Below are 16,131 nucleotides of genomic sequence, written 5' to 3' on the forward strand. Positions count from 1 at the left end.
AGGGGGTACGGAGTAAATCTCTGAGAGGGGTTTTCAGTAGTTCCTGCTTAATGTGTATGTTGTTCTGCTTTTCCTTTTCTTCATGCTGCTATAATAACCATAATCCACTTTAGAGGAATGTGAAAATTGCAGTCACTTTGTCTAGGTATAGAAGCTTCATCCATGGCATTACCTGGCAACCAGTGTTCCCTCTAAGCTGAGTTAGTGTGAGCTAGCTCACAGTTTTTTAGCCTCTGGCTCACACATTTTTGTCTTAGCTCAGGGAGGACAGCTCCAGAGCAAACTAATTGATGCAGTAGCCAAATTGCTCACTCACAACTTTAATGTCAGTAGCTCACAAAAGTAGAATTTCTGCTCACAAGACTCCACAGCTTGGAGGGAACATTGCTGGCAACCCTGATATCTCTGAAACCTCTTCCTTTGTTTGTATCATCAGCTCTCTAAGCACTCGGCAGCCTTTCTGACAGAGACCAACTGATAGTTTCTGTGATTGGCAGCTTTTGTTATCTTTGCTACAGGAAACAAAAATAGGCAACTTTACCACATACTGACTCTAGATGAAATGCAAGACAAGCCAACCAGTTGCTGGGTAGGAACAGGACGTGCTCAACACGTGCGCTAGTTTTTACCAACTGTTGTACACTGATGGATAATGTCCCCAGAACCTCCCTAGCAATAAACTTTGTGTAGGCAAGACTTGCTATAATGTATTTCTTCTTCTGTGGTAGTAGACCTAGACTGAACATATGTAATTAAAGACAAACAGCAATAAGTATACTTGCATAGTTTATTCCAGAGGGGACATCTTACTTTGGTATTGTCCTGTATTTGGTCAGATATTCCCAAGAGTGGAGCCAGGCACGTTCTGTTCCGGGCCTAATTACCTCAGGTCTCGGAACCCTCTTGAGCAATTGAGAACAAAGGGATCAACCTCAAATCCTCTTGCTTGGCCAGGAAGTGTTCAGAGCCCCTCAAGCTCTTGGCCAACCACCATGGTAGCTCCCTCTGCCAATCACAGGCCACACCCTCATCCTGACACAGCAGCAGAACACAAAAGAAATTCCTCTCAGGATAACTGAAGTTTTAGAACACCTGAGCATTTTTGAAAGTAGAGCAAAAAAGACAGAGGGAAGAGACGTGCCACCCCAACCCAAGTAGATTTTATTATAAGCCATTTTCATTGCTGTTATTGCAACCAATAAAGCAGGGAAAGGAGTAGCGGGATCCTGGAGAGACCAGCCTACGCAGGGCCGGCTCACTCACTAGGTGAACTAGGCAATCGCCTAGAGCGGGACGGCCCTTAGGGGCACCAAACTGCACCTGGCCCCATACTCTGGGAGTTTCTTGATTATTTGTGTTTTTCATTCTTCCTAAAATGCATTTATTTTTGGAAATTGGTGGGCGCACAGGGCGGGGGGGGGGAGGGCAGAAGGGATCCTCGCCTAGGGTGCAAAATAAGCTGGAGCCGGCCCTGAGCCTACGGGAACCCTCAGGGCTTCAGGTCCCACTTCCAAAGGGCCTGAGTTTTGTGCCTCGATCGATGCAATGCCATTTGCTCTTTAGCAATCCCTTACTGCTGTTCCTTGAATATAACAAAGTTCTCCTCCCCGGTCACTCCAATCCTATTCCAGATATGCCACCCTCCAAACACAAGAGGAGTTTACTCGGCAAGTCCCAACAGTTTCTCACTGAATTCCCACAGCTTCTTGGCGATGGCGTCATCGCGGGCTTGGGGATAGGGTTCCTGCAGCTTGCAGTTGGCAAAGTAGTGGCCACTGAACCTCTCGATCCCCTCCTGAGTGGCGCAGTAGATAGTAGTCTGAGCTCCGTTCACTGGATCGCGTAAGAAGAGCCAGCAAAGAGGGCCAACAATCAGCTTCAGCCATATGCTTGCATGGCGAAAGAGCTCTGTGTTAACAGTCCCTGAAAGTCAAAGGAAACCATGGTTTTTGTTAGCTCCAGGGGAGGAGGAGAGGAGATCTGAACCTGGGTGGGGTGGAGTATCACCCAAGTGCTGCAACTGATCAGAAAGCAAAATGCAAGAGCACAGTGGGCCATTTCAGGAGGTTTCTTTGAGAAGCATCCACGAAGGCTGTTAGCACTGGCAATGTGGGGGGATTGAAAGCATGAATTTCAGGAGCTTGCTTGCTTCCCTGCAACTTCTTAGTTGGCTCCAAGAAAGGTATTAGCTGGTCCCAGTGGGACTTCAGAATGCCCAGAAGGTACAACTGCCAGCAGACGGTGTTATCACCATCCTAGCCTTTATTTTATTTATATCCCACTTTCCCCCCTGATAAGGACCCAAAGTGGCTTATCATGTTCTCCCCTTCTCCATTTCATTTATTTATTGCAATTAGTAGTTTTATTTAACACACAAACATATTTAAAAACCTGGTAAAATAACTCAAAAACAAACCTACGAGAAAATACAAAAACATCACAAAATTATATCATCACAGTATCTTATAGTCAGTAAACCCACTGCTGTATATGTATCTCAATCTCTGTGTCTTAAAAACCACAAAACTCTAAGGAAATAAGAAAAGGCAGTGGTGCAGATAACGACGAAAATTCTTGTGTAATTGTTTTTGCAATTCTAACTCTAGTACAGGAAACTGACTTGTCCAGTACATTAGAAAACACCAAATGATTCTCTGCTCTATAAATAGAGTTTCCCTTCTCCATTTTATCCTCACACCCACCCTGCAAGGTAGGTTAGGCTGAGTGCATGAGACTTGGCCCAAGGTCACCCAGCAAGCTTCCATGGCAGAATTGGGGTTCGAACCTGCATCTCCCAGATGCTAGTCCAAAACTCTGATCACTATACCATGCTGGTTCTCTGTTGCAGTAGGCCTTGGAAGACTTTTATAATTGTGCCTTGGGCAGCCAGAGACTCCTCTGAAACCTCATAGCTGGGTCTCAGTCCACTAAAGTTTCTGTGAAGAAGTTGTTTGATTTCCCCCCCCCCCCATTGCCTACCTCTGTTTACAACTGGAGGAGAAATATATGACTAGTTGTAGTAATCCATGCTCTTTCTCCAGAACAAGGGTTTCTTTTCATTTCACTATTTCCCTCACCCTGATTTTAGGTATTGTTGGCCAACAAAAAACAGCAAGAAAAGAAGAAGATGAGATTGGATTTATACCCCACCCTTCATTCGGAGTATCAAAGCAGCTTACAGTCACCTTCCCTTCCTCCCCCCACTCCCTGTGAGGTAGGTGGGGTTGAGAGAGCTCTGAGAGAACTGCTCTTGAGAGAACAGCTCTCAGGGAACTTTGACTGACCCAAGGTCACCCAGCAGCTGCATGTGGAGGAGTGGGGAATCAAACCCGGTTCTCCAGATTAGAGTCCCCACCACTCTTAACCACTACACCAAACTGGCTCTCCGACTTGCTGCCGATGGAAGGTATAGAATCATGGTACTTTCTTATTCTTGCATTGCCGTGCAGTCCCAACCTCAGTCACCTTCACAGATGAGCAGGAGGGTCACAGGAATAGGTCTCAGCCCCACATTTAGAAGCCGAACTTGACACCCACAGGCAGAGATCAGAGTTGACATACATTCCTGAACGCTCTACAAAGGGAGCAATTTGCATTTCAAGGTGGAGAAAGCAAGGCCACCCTGGAAAGATCTCAAGGACTCCAGATCCATACCTCTTCTGTTTTGCAACAGCCAAGTTCACCCACCTGGATGAAGCGCATAGCAGGTCACACTGGTCCCTTCCAGTCTGTTAGCCAGCTCTCGTGTATACAGGATATTGGCCAATTTGCTGTTGCAGTAGGCCTGGAAATATTTCACCAGCCCACCCAGAACAGGCTTGTGGATGTTCTGAAAATTGATCTTTCCTATCCGATGTGCTCTTGAGGCCACCACCACCACGCGGCTAGGAGCACAGCACTTCAGCCGGTCCAAGAGGAGGTGGGTCATCAGGAAGTGGCTCAGGTGGTTAACTTGGAAAGTCAAGTCAAAGCCATCGGCACTTTTGCCTGAAGACTGAACACCTGTTGGGGAATTCAGCAGCATTAAATAACTGCGGACACCATGGGCCACCCAAAAGACAGATAAGTGGGTTCTAGATCAAAACAAGCCTAGATCAAAACATCCCTAGAAGCTGATATGGCTAAACTGAGGCTATCATAGGAGAAGACAAGACCCACAGGAAAAGACAATAATGCAAGGAAAAGTTGAAGGCAGCAGGAAATGAGGAAGACCCAATATGAGACGGATTGACTCAATCACGGAAGTCACACTTGCTCAGTCTGCAAGACCTGAACAAGGCTGTTAACATGAGGACATTTGGGAGAACTTTAAATTCATAGGGTTGCCATAACTGAGCAGTGACTTGATGACACTTAACACACACACAAACAATTGCCACTGTACACCAGGGCATTTCTTATCTGAAGGAACTTCCCAAACCCAAGCAGGGAGTAATAAAGGAATCCCTCTGGGGACACAGTTGTCCCATTTCCTTCAGCCTGGTGGATTTCTCTCTGTCATTGCTGATCTGCATCCTGCACTGGGCAGAAACTGCACCTGCCTGCACATCTCTGCCCCAAGGCTCTGTTCTCACCTGCATTGTTGATAAGAATGTCGAGGCGAGGCTCAGATCTCAGGAAGGCATCCACAAAAGCTCGCACTGAGCTCAGGTCTGCCAGATCCAGGCTCATGAAGAGGACCTCATTGTTCCCACTTTCCTGAGAGCAGAGAAAAGCGAGGAGAAGTGCTTACATAGGATGCTAGGACTCGGGAGCCAACGCAGATAAGTTTCCTTACACTCAGAGCAACAGCCAGAACTGGAATGAGATTCAAATGGAAGCATCAAGGAGACAAGGCAGGTGTGTGCGAAAACGTCTCCTTGACAATGAGAGTTAAAACAGCTGCTGCCATTTGCAGGATCCAGCAGCATTTGCCAGCCCAAAGCCAAGATACTCTTAGTTACGCCAGTAAATGTCAGTCTTGGCAGGAACCTAGACTGAAAAAAAGATGGCAGATCTCCTGCGAATTCATGTCAGGGCTGGCGTCAGCATACCCTGGAGTGAAACAGCTGTCAAGGCGCATGGCTACTGGCAGGGCCACTGCTTCGGACTCCCTATGCATGCATCTCCTCACATGCTCACACACACACCCTTCCACTGCTTGCTGGTGAGGGTTTTGTCACCGGTGCTCCCAGATGCATATACCGCCTAGAGCTGTTGGAGAAGGGCATGGGGGTGGTGGTGCACAAAACATCAGCGCTCCTGGTGGCCATGGCAGTGGAACTCCTAGCTTCACCCACCACGCAGCACCATCAGGGAAAGGGCGTGCAGGCAATGCGGGCAGCTATTACTGCAGGTGGTGGGAGAACACACAAGTGGGCAGGAGAATGATGCTCAAGCAAGTGGGTGCGTGGGCAAGAAAAGACGCCTGAAGTGGGCATACTTCTGCTTCATTGGCTGCTTGGGATGAAAGCGATGACAAACCTAGACAGCATAATAAAAAGTAGAGACATCACCCTGCGAACAAAAATCCATATGGTCAAAGCAATGGTATTCCCAGTAGTAATGTATGGCTGCGAGAGTTGGGACTATAAGGAAGGCCGAGTGCCGAAGAATAGATTCTTTTGAATTATGGTGCTGGAGAAGACTCTTGAGAGTCCCTTGGACTGCAAAGATATCAAATCAGTCAATCCTAAAAGAAATCAACCCTGACTGTTCCCTGGAAGGCCAGATACTGAAGCTGAAGCTGAAATACTTTGGCCACCAAATGAGAAGGGAGCACTCACTGGAGAAGACCCTGATGCTGGGAAAGACTGAAGGTCAAAGAAGGAGGGGACGGCAGAGATGGTTAGACAGTGTCATCGATGCAACGAACATGAAATTAAGCAAACTCCGGTGCACGACAGAAGACAGGAGGGCCTGGCATGATGTGGTCCATGGGGTCGCGAAGAGTCGGACTCAACTGTGCGACTGAACAACAACAACAGTGGGCATAGGGGGCCCCCTGGGCATTCTCCACCAAGAACCCCGAATCATGGAACAGGCCCTGATCAACGTGACATGTTGTCAATCACAAATCCCTTCTGCAGTTTTCAAGAAGCATCCTCCTGTTTACATTCCCATCATGGAGCAACCCTGCTACTCTAACCTCCCCCCTGGCAGGGACTGGAGATTCAATGCATGACACAACGCCCTTTTGAGGAGGGCAGGGAGCTCTCACCCTCCGGATGTCATAGACAGCTGCCTCTGCTCGTGCTTTGTTGCGGCAGGCCATGATGATACGAGCTCCTCTCCGGGCTAGGTCCAGCGCTGTCTCTTTCCCAATTCCTGTGTTTCCACCTGGAAAAGCCCATTGGAGAGATAAGTCGAGGAACGAGGCTTCGAGCAGCCCAGCCCCTGCAGCATGAGCAAGCACAAATCTGCCTCAGTTCCCAACACATTTCTCTATCTAGGCTGGGTGTGAAAACCTCTTGGCACATCACAGATGGATTTTCAACCCGCTTGGCTGGTACGGAAGCAGGAAGTGATCTGCCAGTGTCTTGAAGAGCAACCTTCCTTTCCTAATGCAAGCTTACCACACAGTTTGTAAGAAATGGCCACAATCTGATAAGGAACCAAAATCTGGAAAGCACATTGAAAACATATTTGCAAGGCTGGTGTGTGCAAGAGCAAAGACAACCATGAAAGTCATTATGGAACTCCTCCCACCCAAGCACCTTTTCAGAAAGGCCTAGAAATGCAAGCAGTGCCCCCACCCCCCACCCCAAGTTGTCTGTGTTGAAATTTCCCCTCCTCAGTTATCTGGAAGCAATTCATGGCGGACGCGGACACAAACACAAGGGAACAGTTACTTCCTAGTGTGCTACTATACCCCCAAAAACTACGCTTCATGAATGGCTTCTAGAGATATGCCTCCCCCGGGGGGGGAGAATGTTGAGCCCATGCCCCAGATTTCCTCATTTTTAATTGACACCTTTTGTTCAACTTTTCCAGCAGAAAAATGGAAAAAATTGGGGGAGCACTAAAAAATAAACCTTTTATAAAATATTTTCTTGTTTGAAGGAGTGAAATGCTACTTAAAATGTGTAGTCTGAAGACTTTTATGTATGACGATATATGGCATTAGGGAACAAGGATTACGGTGTATACTGCAGGCAGAGGATGGATTTTCTTCACCCAGCTGGAGCTAGGGTTGCCAGAACCCCCCGGCCACCCACTGGGGATGGGGGGATAGGGTTCCCAGATCCAGGTTGGGAAACTTCTGGAGATTTGGAGATGGCGCCTGAAGAGGACAGGGATCTCAGTGGGTTACAATGCCAGAGAGTCCACCCTCCAAAGCATCCATTTTCTCCAGGTTAACTGAGCTTTGTAGCCTGGAGATGAGCTATAACAACAGTATCTCTACAGAAAGAGGAGCTTGCCAAGAATTCATTCCCATAACAATTAAAAAAACCTCTGGCTTTGTTCTGTTAAAAGTTACCTCATCTGCAGTATGTTTTGTACACAGTTGATAAAACTGTATGTCTTATGTGGTTTTGAAGTACTTTATCTCTACTGTGTCTAAAATAAGGCTGTTTATAAACAATGGCCCCGTTCACACGGAGCAGAAGCCACGCTAAATAGACGGAAGAGAGGCGGAGTTACCTGGCACGATCACACGGCAACATCTGGGGAGCGTAGAGCTCCCGTGGTTGAACTGTGGCGAACCGCCGATAAAACGGAGCAAAAAACTAGTACCTCGGAGGTACTAGTTTCCGGAAACTGCGGGGCAAGGGCGGGCGTCTGATCGCGTTTCCGGTGGCATCCGGCGCCCGTCCATGTCCCCTTGCGAAGAAGGTTTTTTTTCCCCCCAAGTCTCCGTGGTTGCGCATAAGCACTCGACGGAGCATGCGCATTCGTAGTGTACACAAAAAAAGAAACCCAGTTCGCCGCGCCGCGCGCTTCTTCGTTGCGCGCAGGCATGTGTTGTGATCGACGCCTCTCCGTAACCACGGAAGCTCCACGGTACCTCCACAGAACCTCCACAGGAGGTATGATCACTTTACTGCGTGTTAGTTTGCCCCGGGGCAAACAGCCACACTTCTCCCCCGCAGTTTCCTGCGCGTGTGACCGGGGCCAATAAGAGGTTCTGTGGGTATAGAGGCGTGTCTGAAAATACTGTTGTTTAATATTACCAAGACTGCTTGTTTTGATATATAATCCTACTCTAAAAGGGCAGGTACTAATAGGCCCCCCCCCAAACTACAGACTTCCAGTTCAACTAGGGTTCCCAAACGGCGGCGGGGGATCCGCGCGTGTTCGCAGGATCGCTGCCGCGGGGGACAGCGATCCGCGCTGCACCGGCGTCGCCAGGATGTGACGCTATGCGTCGCCCTGGCAACGGGACTCCAAACAGCCCCGTTGCCAGGGCGACGCATAGCGTCACATCCTGGCGACGCCGGTGCAGCGCGGATTGCTGTCCCCCGCGGCAGCGATCCTGCGAACACGCGCGGATCCCCCGCCGCCGTTTGGGAACCCTAAGTTCAACAGATATAACAAAATTGGTAGCCTCCAGTCTATCACAGGCTACAATGAAAGATCTCCCAACTACTGATCCAAGAAACTGTCTCATCTACTGTAAAAGCGAAGCTGTGGAACCCATTAAAGAGACAATGAATGCTATGTCACAGCAGCTTTCAAACAAGATGGAGGATCTTCAGAAGAAATTATTAGAGAACAACCAGAAGATTGCTGACTTGAATAAAACAACCTCTAGACTGGAAGATAAAGTAGACGAAACAGAACATAAACTTCAAGCAAGATCTTATGAAGCTTCAATTAGATGAAGCAGAAATTTTACAAACTTTTACAGGAACTGATCTCAACACAAAACTTTGATGAAATTTGTTTGATGGGTGACTATAATGCTGTTTTTGACAGCTCTTCAGATAGAGAAACTTTAACTGGAAAACAGAAACAAGGAAACAAGCTCCCTTCTACATTTTTACAATTAGTAGAAGAAAATAACTGTGTGGATGCATGGAAAGTGAGAAATCCACAAAAAAAGATTACACTTTTTATTCAGCAAGACACAAGGCGTGGTCAAGAATAGATATGTGCTGGATATCTACAATAATGATAAATGGCATATTAAAAGTGGAGATTCTGCCAGCAACTTTTGCAGATCATAATCCGGTTATACTTGTAATACAAGATACCCCCCCAAAAACAGATGAACATTGAATACTTCCATTTTAAAGAATGACAAATTCTTAAGAGAATCCAAAAGAGAATTTCAAATGTTCTTTGAACAAAATATCCAATCAGAAATTTCCATCAGGACTGTATGGGATGCATTTAAAGCTTCTGCTAGAGGATGGATGATCGGCACATGTCAGGAAGCAGAGGTCAGAAAAATATCTCCAAATTCAAGATCAGATTTAAAAACAGGAAGAAAAGATTAAACAAGATCCATCAACTGAACAGATAAAAGCTAAGCTAAAACTTTTACAACATCAAATGAATTGCTTATTAACACAGGAAACAGCAAAAAATAATGTATGCTAAACAAAACTATTTTGAAAATGCCAATAAACCAACCAGATGACTAGCTAACAAATTATGCAAGGAAAGGGAGAAAAGGCATATAAAGATACTTAGAGATGACTTGAGAGAAGAGAGAAATACACTCAAGGTCTTGAAAAAAATTGTTGAATCATTTTATGAAAAGTTATATTTGAAAAAAGAAGCAATACATGAACACATTAAAAATATTTCAAAATCCATAAAATTAAAAAAATCACAGAAGATCAAAGGAAAATACTAAATGATCCAATATCCTTTGCTGAAATCACAGAAGCGCTGAAAAAACAAAAAAGGCAAAATCTTCAGGTCCTGATGGACGCTTCCTGCAGAATTTTATCAGTCATTCGAAGATCAATTGACACTGCCACTAAAAGCTGTTATTCAAAATATAACAATTGAAGGGAAAATCCCAGTGTCTTGGAACGAAGCCTTGATAACACTGATACATAAGCAAAACTCAGATGAGAAAGAAATTAAGCATTATCGACCAATTTCCTTGTTAAATGTGGATTATAAAACTTATGCATCTATTTTAGCTGCAAGAATGAAAAGAATTCTCTCTCAAACTATTCAAAGAGATCAAGTAGGCTTTCTTCCCAAAAGACATATCAGAAATAACGTAACAATGATGTTGAATGTAATAGAATATTTTGAAGCGTATCCAGAAAAACAAATGGCTTTAATTTTTTTAGATGCAGAAAAAACTTTCGATAATGTTAGTTGGAACTTTATGCTTGAGCTACTTTTAAAATCTGAATCTGGCAATGAATTTTACACAATGATTAAAGCAATCTATACTAAACAACAAGCTAAGGTCCTTCTTAACGGAGACTTATCATGAAATATTGAGATACAAAAAGGAACCAGACAAGGATGTCCCCTTTCACCTCTGTTGTTTATTTTTGATCTTGAGATTTTAAATGACACCATTAGAGCGGATGCACAAATTAAAGGCCTAAAAATAAGAGTAGAAGAATATAAACTCCAAACTTTTGCTGATGATCTAGTATTTCTCTTAGAGAATCCATTGTCTTCCATTAAACAATTGATAGTCTCCCTACAAGTGTATGGTGAAGTGGCAGGACTGAAAATCAACTGTAAAAAACCAAAAATACTTGTTAAAAATATGACCAAACCTCAAGCACATCAGCTACAAGAACTATTAGGCCTGGAAATTCAAAAGAAGATAATATATTTAGGAATAAATATAACGAACAGATGCAGTTCTTTGATGGAAAACAACTATACATGGTTGACAATACATGGTCAAGATTCTATAAGTGGCTTGAAGACTATAGCAAATAAATTATACAGACGTTCAAAACTCTTTAAGGACATACAAAGTATAACTTCAATATATTTGCAAGAGATATGCATAATGATATATGGTAAAATAGATAAGTATACCAGTTGTTAGGGAGGAGTTTGTTAAACAAGAATCTGTAAGAATATTTTTTCCCTCGTACATGTTTGTTTTGTCTAAAAAATGCCATTAAAAAAACAGTTACAGATGTTACAACAGTGTACTGGTGACATCCCAGCCCAAAGCTCCATATCAGCTGGGCGAGGGGGTGCATATGGATGTTAAATAATGTTGGATAGAGGAGTGCTCCTTGGGAGACTGGCACACCAAAAGATGATGCGTTGAAACCCTCTCCTAAATTACCACCCTTTGTCCCTGACCGTGGAGGAATGAGACAAACCATTTTAAGGCTTTGGAAATCTTTCCCGCAGTCCCAATGCGGGATTGTAAAGGAGCCACAATGATAGGGTGACCATATTTTGAAAAGCAAAAAAGAGGACATATTTCCAAACTGAATACTTCAAATAAGTGATCCCTGTGACAAATCTAATTTTAAATACCCCTAAGCTGTTACTAACTAGGAATATTCCTAACCTTCCAACCCCAAAAGAGGACATTTTCATCAGGTTGTTGTTTTTTTTTTACAAAGAGCCCAAAAGAGGATGGACACCAAAAAAAGAGGACATGGCCTCTAAAAAGAGGACATCTGGTAATCCTACACAATGATGAAGGAAAAGACAACTGTGGCCAGGTGTGGCGGGTGCTGAGCGCTGGCAGCATTTGGGCTCCTGCCCCATCCTCTTTTTCCTACACCTCTTCCCTCCTCCTCCTCCTAGTTACTGTGAGAGAATGAGAAGGCTGGCCAGGGAAGGTGGGTGTTGAGTGGCCATGGTGTGTGGACCCCAAAACGTCTTGTGCTCTAATCTGCTACTGGACTCAAATCTAGATATGCTAAGTTACTAAACAATTAAAAAGATGTATTTTATTTTGTTAAACAGTGAAATAAGCTTAGGCTTGATACCAAGGTGCTTCAACACACACTAAATAAAGCACTTTCAATGCACTTTGCAACTGGATTTTACTGTATGAGATGGCAAGATCCACTTGCAAACAGTCACTGAAGTGGATTGAAATGGCATTATTTAGCATGTGTGAAAGCCCCCTAAACACTGCATGTAATTCACTCCCCCCCCCATATCTGTTTTTTCCCAAGGGGAAAAATGTTTTTCTCCACATCCTCAAAACTGTACAACTCTTGCTTCTATGTGGTAAGCTAGTCTAAGGATGAAGACTGGGATTCTAAGCAGTAGGGAGAAGGTATGTCTGTAAATAAAATAGGTATTCAGATACAATAATCATAATGGCTTTACAATTGATAAATATTAGTTCAGTTCGGCTAGTTCAGCACGCAGCAAAGCACAAGATTAAAGTAGTTCTCTTTGGGAGTCATCCTGAGGATGGGCCCAGTTTCTGTCAACAACAATTATCTGAATGATTTCCTTGGCTAGGGAGGAAGAAGAAGAAGAGGAGATTGGATTGATACCCCGCCCTTCACTACCCAAGGGAGTCCCAGAGCGGCTTACAAACTCCTTTCCCTCCCCCTCCCCACAACAGCCACCCTGTGAGGTGGGTGGGGCTGAGAGAGCTCTTGACAGAAACGGCTCTTTTTCAAGAACAGCTCTTATCAGAACTACGGCTTGCCCAAGGTCATCCAGCCAGGTGCAAGTGGAGGAGTGGGGAATCAAACCCGGTTCTCCCAGATTAGAGTCCGTGCACTTAACCACTACACCAAACTGGCTCTCTATGTGGTAAGCTAGGAAGGAGAACTTTCCTCTTTGGTCAGTCCGCGTGTCGGTCTGGTAGATTTAAGAGGGCCACCTGAATCTATCCAGAGGGCCACCTGTAGTTCAGTCCCCAGAAGGATTGATGCATGTGAGGAAAGGCACTACAGAGGAGATCCAGTTTTTCTGCCTGATACGCATCCCCTGCAGGGGCCAGAGAGCGCTTGACTCCAAGAACATCTAGCTCTGCCCTTTCTTCCCTGGAAGTGAGAAGAAGGCATTAAAACCACCTGAGCAGAGAAAACAGCATGCTAACCTATATATTTAATTACAAAACTGTTGTTCAAGAAAAATCCACCGCATCCAGGCTCCACTCGGCTTGCGCAAAAAGAAGCAAGCCAGGTGGGTGTGGGACTCGGCTCCCAGGAAATTCCAGCAAACCAGCTGAACCAGAAGGCAGTGTTCCTAGTCTAGGTCCATAAGAACATAAGAGACGCCAATGTTGGATCAGGCCAAAGGCCCATCCAGTCCAACACTCTGCCACACAGTGGCCAAAAATACCAGGTGCCATCAGGAGGTCCACCAGTGGGGCCAGGACATTAGAAGCCCTCCCACTGTTGGCCCCCCCAAGCACCAGTCCAGGCTCGCAAAATGCTGAAAAAGTAGCAAGAACCATACAAGCGGGAAAGAAAAATGCTGCTCTGGTCCAGAGAAGAGGCATTCAAGCCTTGATAAAAATGAATTGTTATCAGCTGAATCCTGAATAAGCCAGTTCACTGAAGCGCCAGACTATGCTGGCGGAGAAGCAGCTGGTTGAAGCCTTTCCATTACTTTCTAACCTGCTGCTACCTTCTCTCGGAGTCTTTTCCTAGCTTACTTCCCAGGGGTGTGGTAAAGAGTGTGGTACAATAAGAAGATGCCAGTGACTGGAACAAAGGTTTTCCCTTCTGGCTCTACTCACTTGGTTATCTTTCTGGAAATCTGAAGAGCATTCCTTGTGACACTATTATTGCTTCACCCAAAGGTCTGGAAAACTTTTAAGAGAAGTCCGTCCACCAAGTTTAGGACAGATCTGAATTTAGAAAGGTTTTGAAGAGCCACAAACGTCCTGGCCACTTTCAGGAGCCTGCAGCAGACCAACAAACAGGGCCACACCTCCGGGATCCAGGCTGGGAACCACCGTCGTCCTCGACCCAGATTCAAGGCACCTTGAGACCCACCCGGGCAAAAACGTGCCCAAGAAACCAAGTGGGGCGCTATCGTCGGGCCAGCGGTGCTGTTTGTCGGTAGGGGCCCCCAGTTTGGCCTCGGGCCAGGTTCTCCATAGGGCCAGCCAGGCGCCCGACAGGGGGAGAGACTGCAAGGCCAGCAGGAGACGGGGCCTTCTCCACAGTGGCCCCCCTCCCTAGCCACAGAGGCTCGTCGCGGGACTTTCCGAGATGCCTTTCCCCAGCACGACCCCCGGGGCACGCCCCCGCCCCTGCTCACCGGTGATCAGCACCGTCTTGCCGCGCAAGCTCGTCTCGTTGCGGCACTTGGGGCCCCGCAGGAAGTTGTAGTAGAGCCACACGTAGAGGCCCGTCAGCAGCGCCAGCCCGCTCAGCACCATCACCGCCATGCCTGCCTGCCTCTCTGCCTCTGCCCGCCGCCCTCGCTCGCTCGCTGGCTCTCAGCGCCGTCTGCAGGCCCCGCCTGCCCCGCGCAGGGAATCGCAAGGCTGCGCCCTCCCTGCGGCCGGCGGCTAATCGCGGGGCTGCAGTCAGAGTCACATCCGGGCGGGCTCCGCGTCTGCGGGCCGACGATCAGGCGCCCTTTGAGCTTTTGCGCTCCGGGCGGCTCCGGGGAAGCATCAACGCACGACCCCGCGGAAGCCGAGGAAGAAGCCAGCCCCCCCCCCCGCTTGCCGGTAAGGGCGCCCGAAGCCGCCTTGGGGAGACCCGCAGCAGAGCAGGCGACAGTGCGGAAGGGGGACAGAAGCGCGATGATGTGAGTGCGGGGGGGGGGGGGAGAGAAGCAAGACTGTGACCAACGCTCCCTCTAAGCTGTGGAGTCTTGTGAGCAAAAATTCTCCTTTGTGAGCTGCTGGCATTAAAGTTGTGAGCGAGCGATTTGGCTGCTGCATACATTACTTGGCTCTGGAGCCCTCCTTCCTGAGCGAAGACAAAAATGTGTGCGCCGGAGGCTAAAAAACTGTGAGCTAGCTCACACTCACTCAGCTTAGAGGGAACAGTGACTGTGACAGTGGGCAGGTTGGGGCTTTCCATTCCTCCCAAAGTGCATCGTTTTATCTGCCCTTGGCTGCTGCGTGGAGTCTTGCCACTGTAATTGCTCCTCCCCCAGTGGATTAGTAAACCTGCCCCTGCTGTTTTGGAGCGTCAACCAGGGTGCCAGCCAGGACCACATTATCTCAGTAGGACATTGACCTATTAAGAGTTGCCAACTATGAGAGTAAAATGGAGCGCTCCCGGGCCGAGGAAGGAAGGCTGTGAGCATCGGTTGCTGCGAGCCACCTTGGATAGATCCGCCCTCTTCGTGCCTTACTTTTTAGAGATTCCCAAGGTAGTTGGCTGCTGGAAACAGAATGGCCTTTGACATGATCCCACAACACAGCTCTCAGGGACAAGGATGGGGATTCCAAGCGAGGCAGCGCGGTACACTTAGTCTCGGAGGTAAGTTCGCTTGGCTTTTGGTGGGAGGCATGAATGCCCCCTCCTCCCCCAAGCCTCTGCCCATATGCCACTAAAGAGCCAGCTAGCACAAGGAAGGAAGCAGGGTCTTTCTATCCCGTGCCAGCCTGAGACACACACAGGATGCTGTGAGGCACTGGGTAATGACTGTTTTATAGCACACAGAAGAAGAGACTGGATTTATACCCCCGCCCTTCATTTGGAGTCTCAGAGCAGCTTACAATCTCCTTCCCTTCCTCTCCCCCCAACAGACACCCTGTGACGGAGGTGGGGCTGAGAGAGCTGTGACTGACCCAAGGTCTCCCACCTGGCTGCATGTGGAGGAGTGGGGAATCAAACATAGTTCTAAACTTCGAGTCCTCCGCTCTTAACCACTACACCAAACTGTGTTTAGTGAAGTGAATCATGGGGCCTGGTAATCATGGTAGCTCAGCCCCGCCCCCCCCCGCCCCCGACAATCAGGAACCCTCAAGAAGTTGCATTCAACTTCTTTGGTCACTTCTCTAGCAAAGAGTGCGGTGACTGTGCTTACTCACATTAATCTTTTGCTTTCAGCCCACAAGTTCTTTTAACAGAAATCTGTCCTCTTTGGTACTCGGCCACACCATCGTCTCTGGGGAAGCAGACGAAGAGAAGAAGAGTTTGGATTTATACCCCGCCCTTCACTCGGAGTCTCAGAGCGGCTTACAAACTCCTCTCCCTTCCCCTCCCCACAACAGACACCCTGTGAGGTAGGTGGGGCTGAGAGAGAAGAGATTGGATTTATACCCCGCCCTTCACTACCCAAAGGAGTCTCAGAGTGTCTTGCAAACTCCTT

The 16,131-nt window shown here is 47.1% G+C and overlaps 1 protein-coding gene across 1 annotated transcript; it reads right to left on the reverse strand.

Annotated features, from left to right (window-relative positions):
* Positions 1–1,408: 1,408 nt before the first annotated feature.
* Positions 1,409–14,264, reverse strand: DHRS13 (dehydrogenase/reductase (SDR family) member 13). The gene is made up of 5 exons (XM_015421873.1): positions 14,116–14,264; positions 6,200–6,318; positions 4,575–4,698; positions 3,688–4,002; positions 1,409–1,923 (listed from the first exon to the last, which is right to left on the reverse strand). The coding sequence occupies exons 1-5, from the start codon at positions 14,243–14,245 to the stop codon at positions 1,661–1,663; spliced, it is 951 nt and encodes a 316-aa protein (XP_015277359.1). The 5' UTR covers positions 14,246–14,264; the 3' UTR covers positions 1,409–1,660.
* Positions 14,265–16,131: the final 1,867 nt, after the last annotated feature.

The sequence above is a fragment of the Gekko japonicus genome, unplaced genomic scaffold (genome assembly GCF_001447785.1).
Source record: "Gekko japonicus isolate JY-2015 unplaced genomic scaffold, Gekko_japonicus_V1.1 scaffold21, whole genome shotgun sequence".
Lineage (NCBI taxonomy): Eukaryota > Metazoa > Chordata > Lepidosauria > Squamata > Gekkonidae > Gekko > Gekko japonicus.

Excerpts from the sequence above, each read along its gene's own strand:
- DHRS13 (XM_015421873.1), bottom strand. The coding sequence starts at position 14,245 with ATGGCGGTGATGGTGCTGAGCGGGCTGGCGCTGCTGACGGGCCTCTAC. Across the intron at positions 4,699-6,199 it reads CTGTCTATGACATCCGGAGG|GAAAGTGGGAACAATGAGGT; the intron begins GTGAGAGCTCCC and ends CTCTGCTCTCAG. Across the intron at positions 1,924-3,687 it reads CTGCTATGCGCTTCATCCAG|GGACTGTTAACACAGAGCTC; the intron begins GTGGGTGAACTT and ends TTTGACTTTCAG.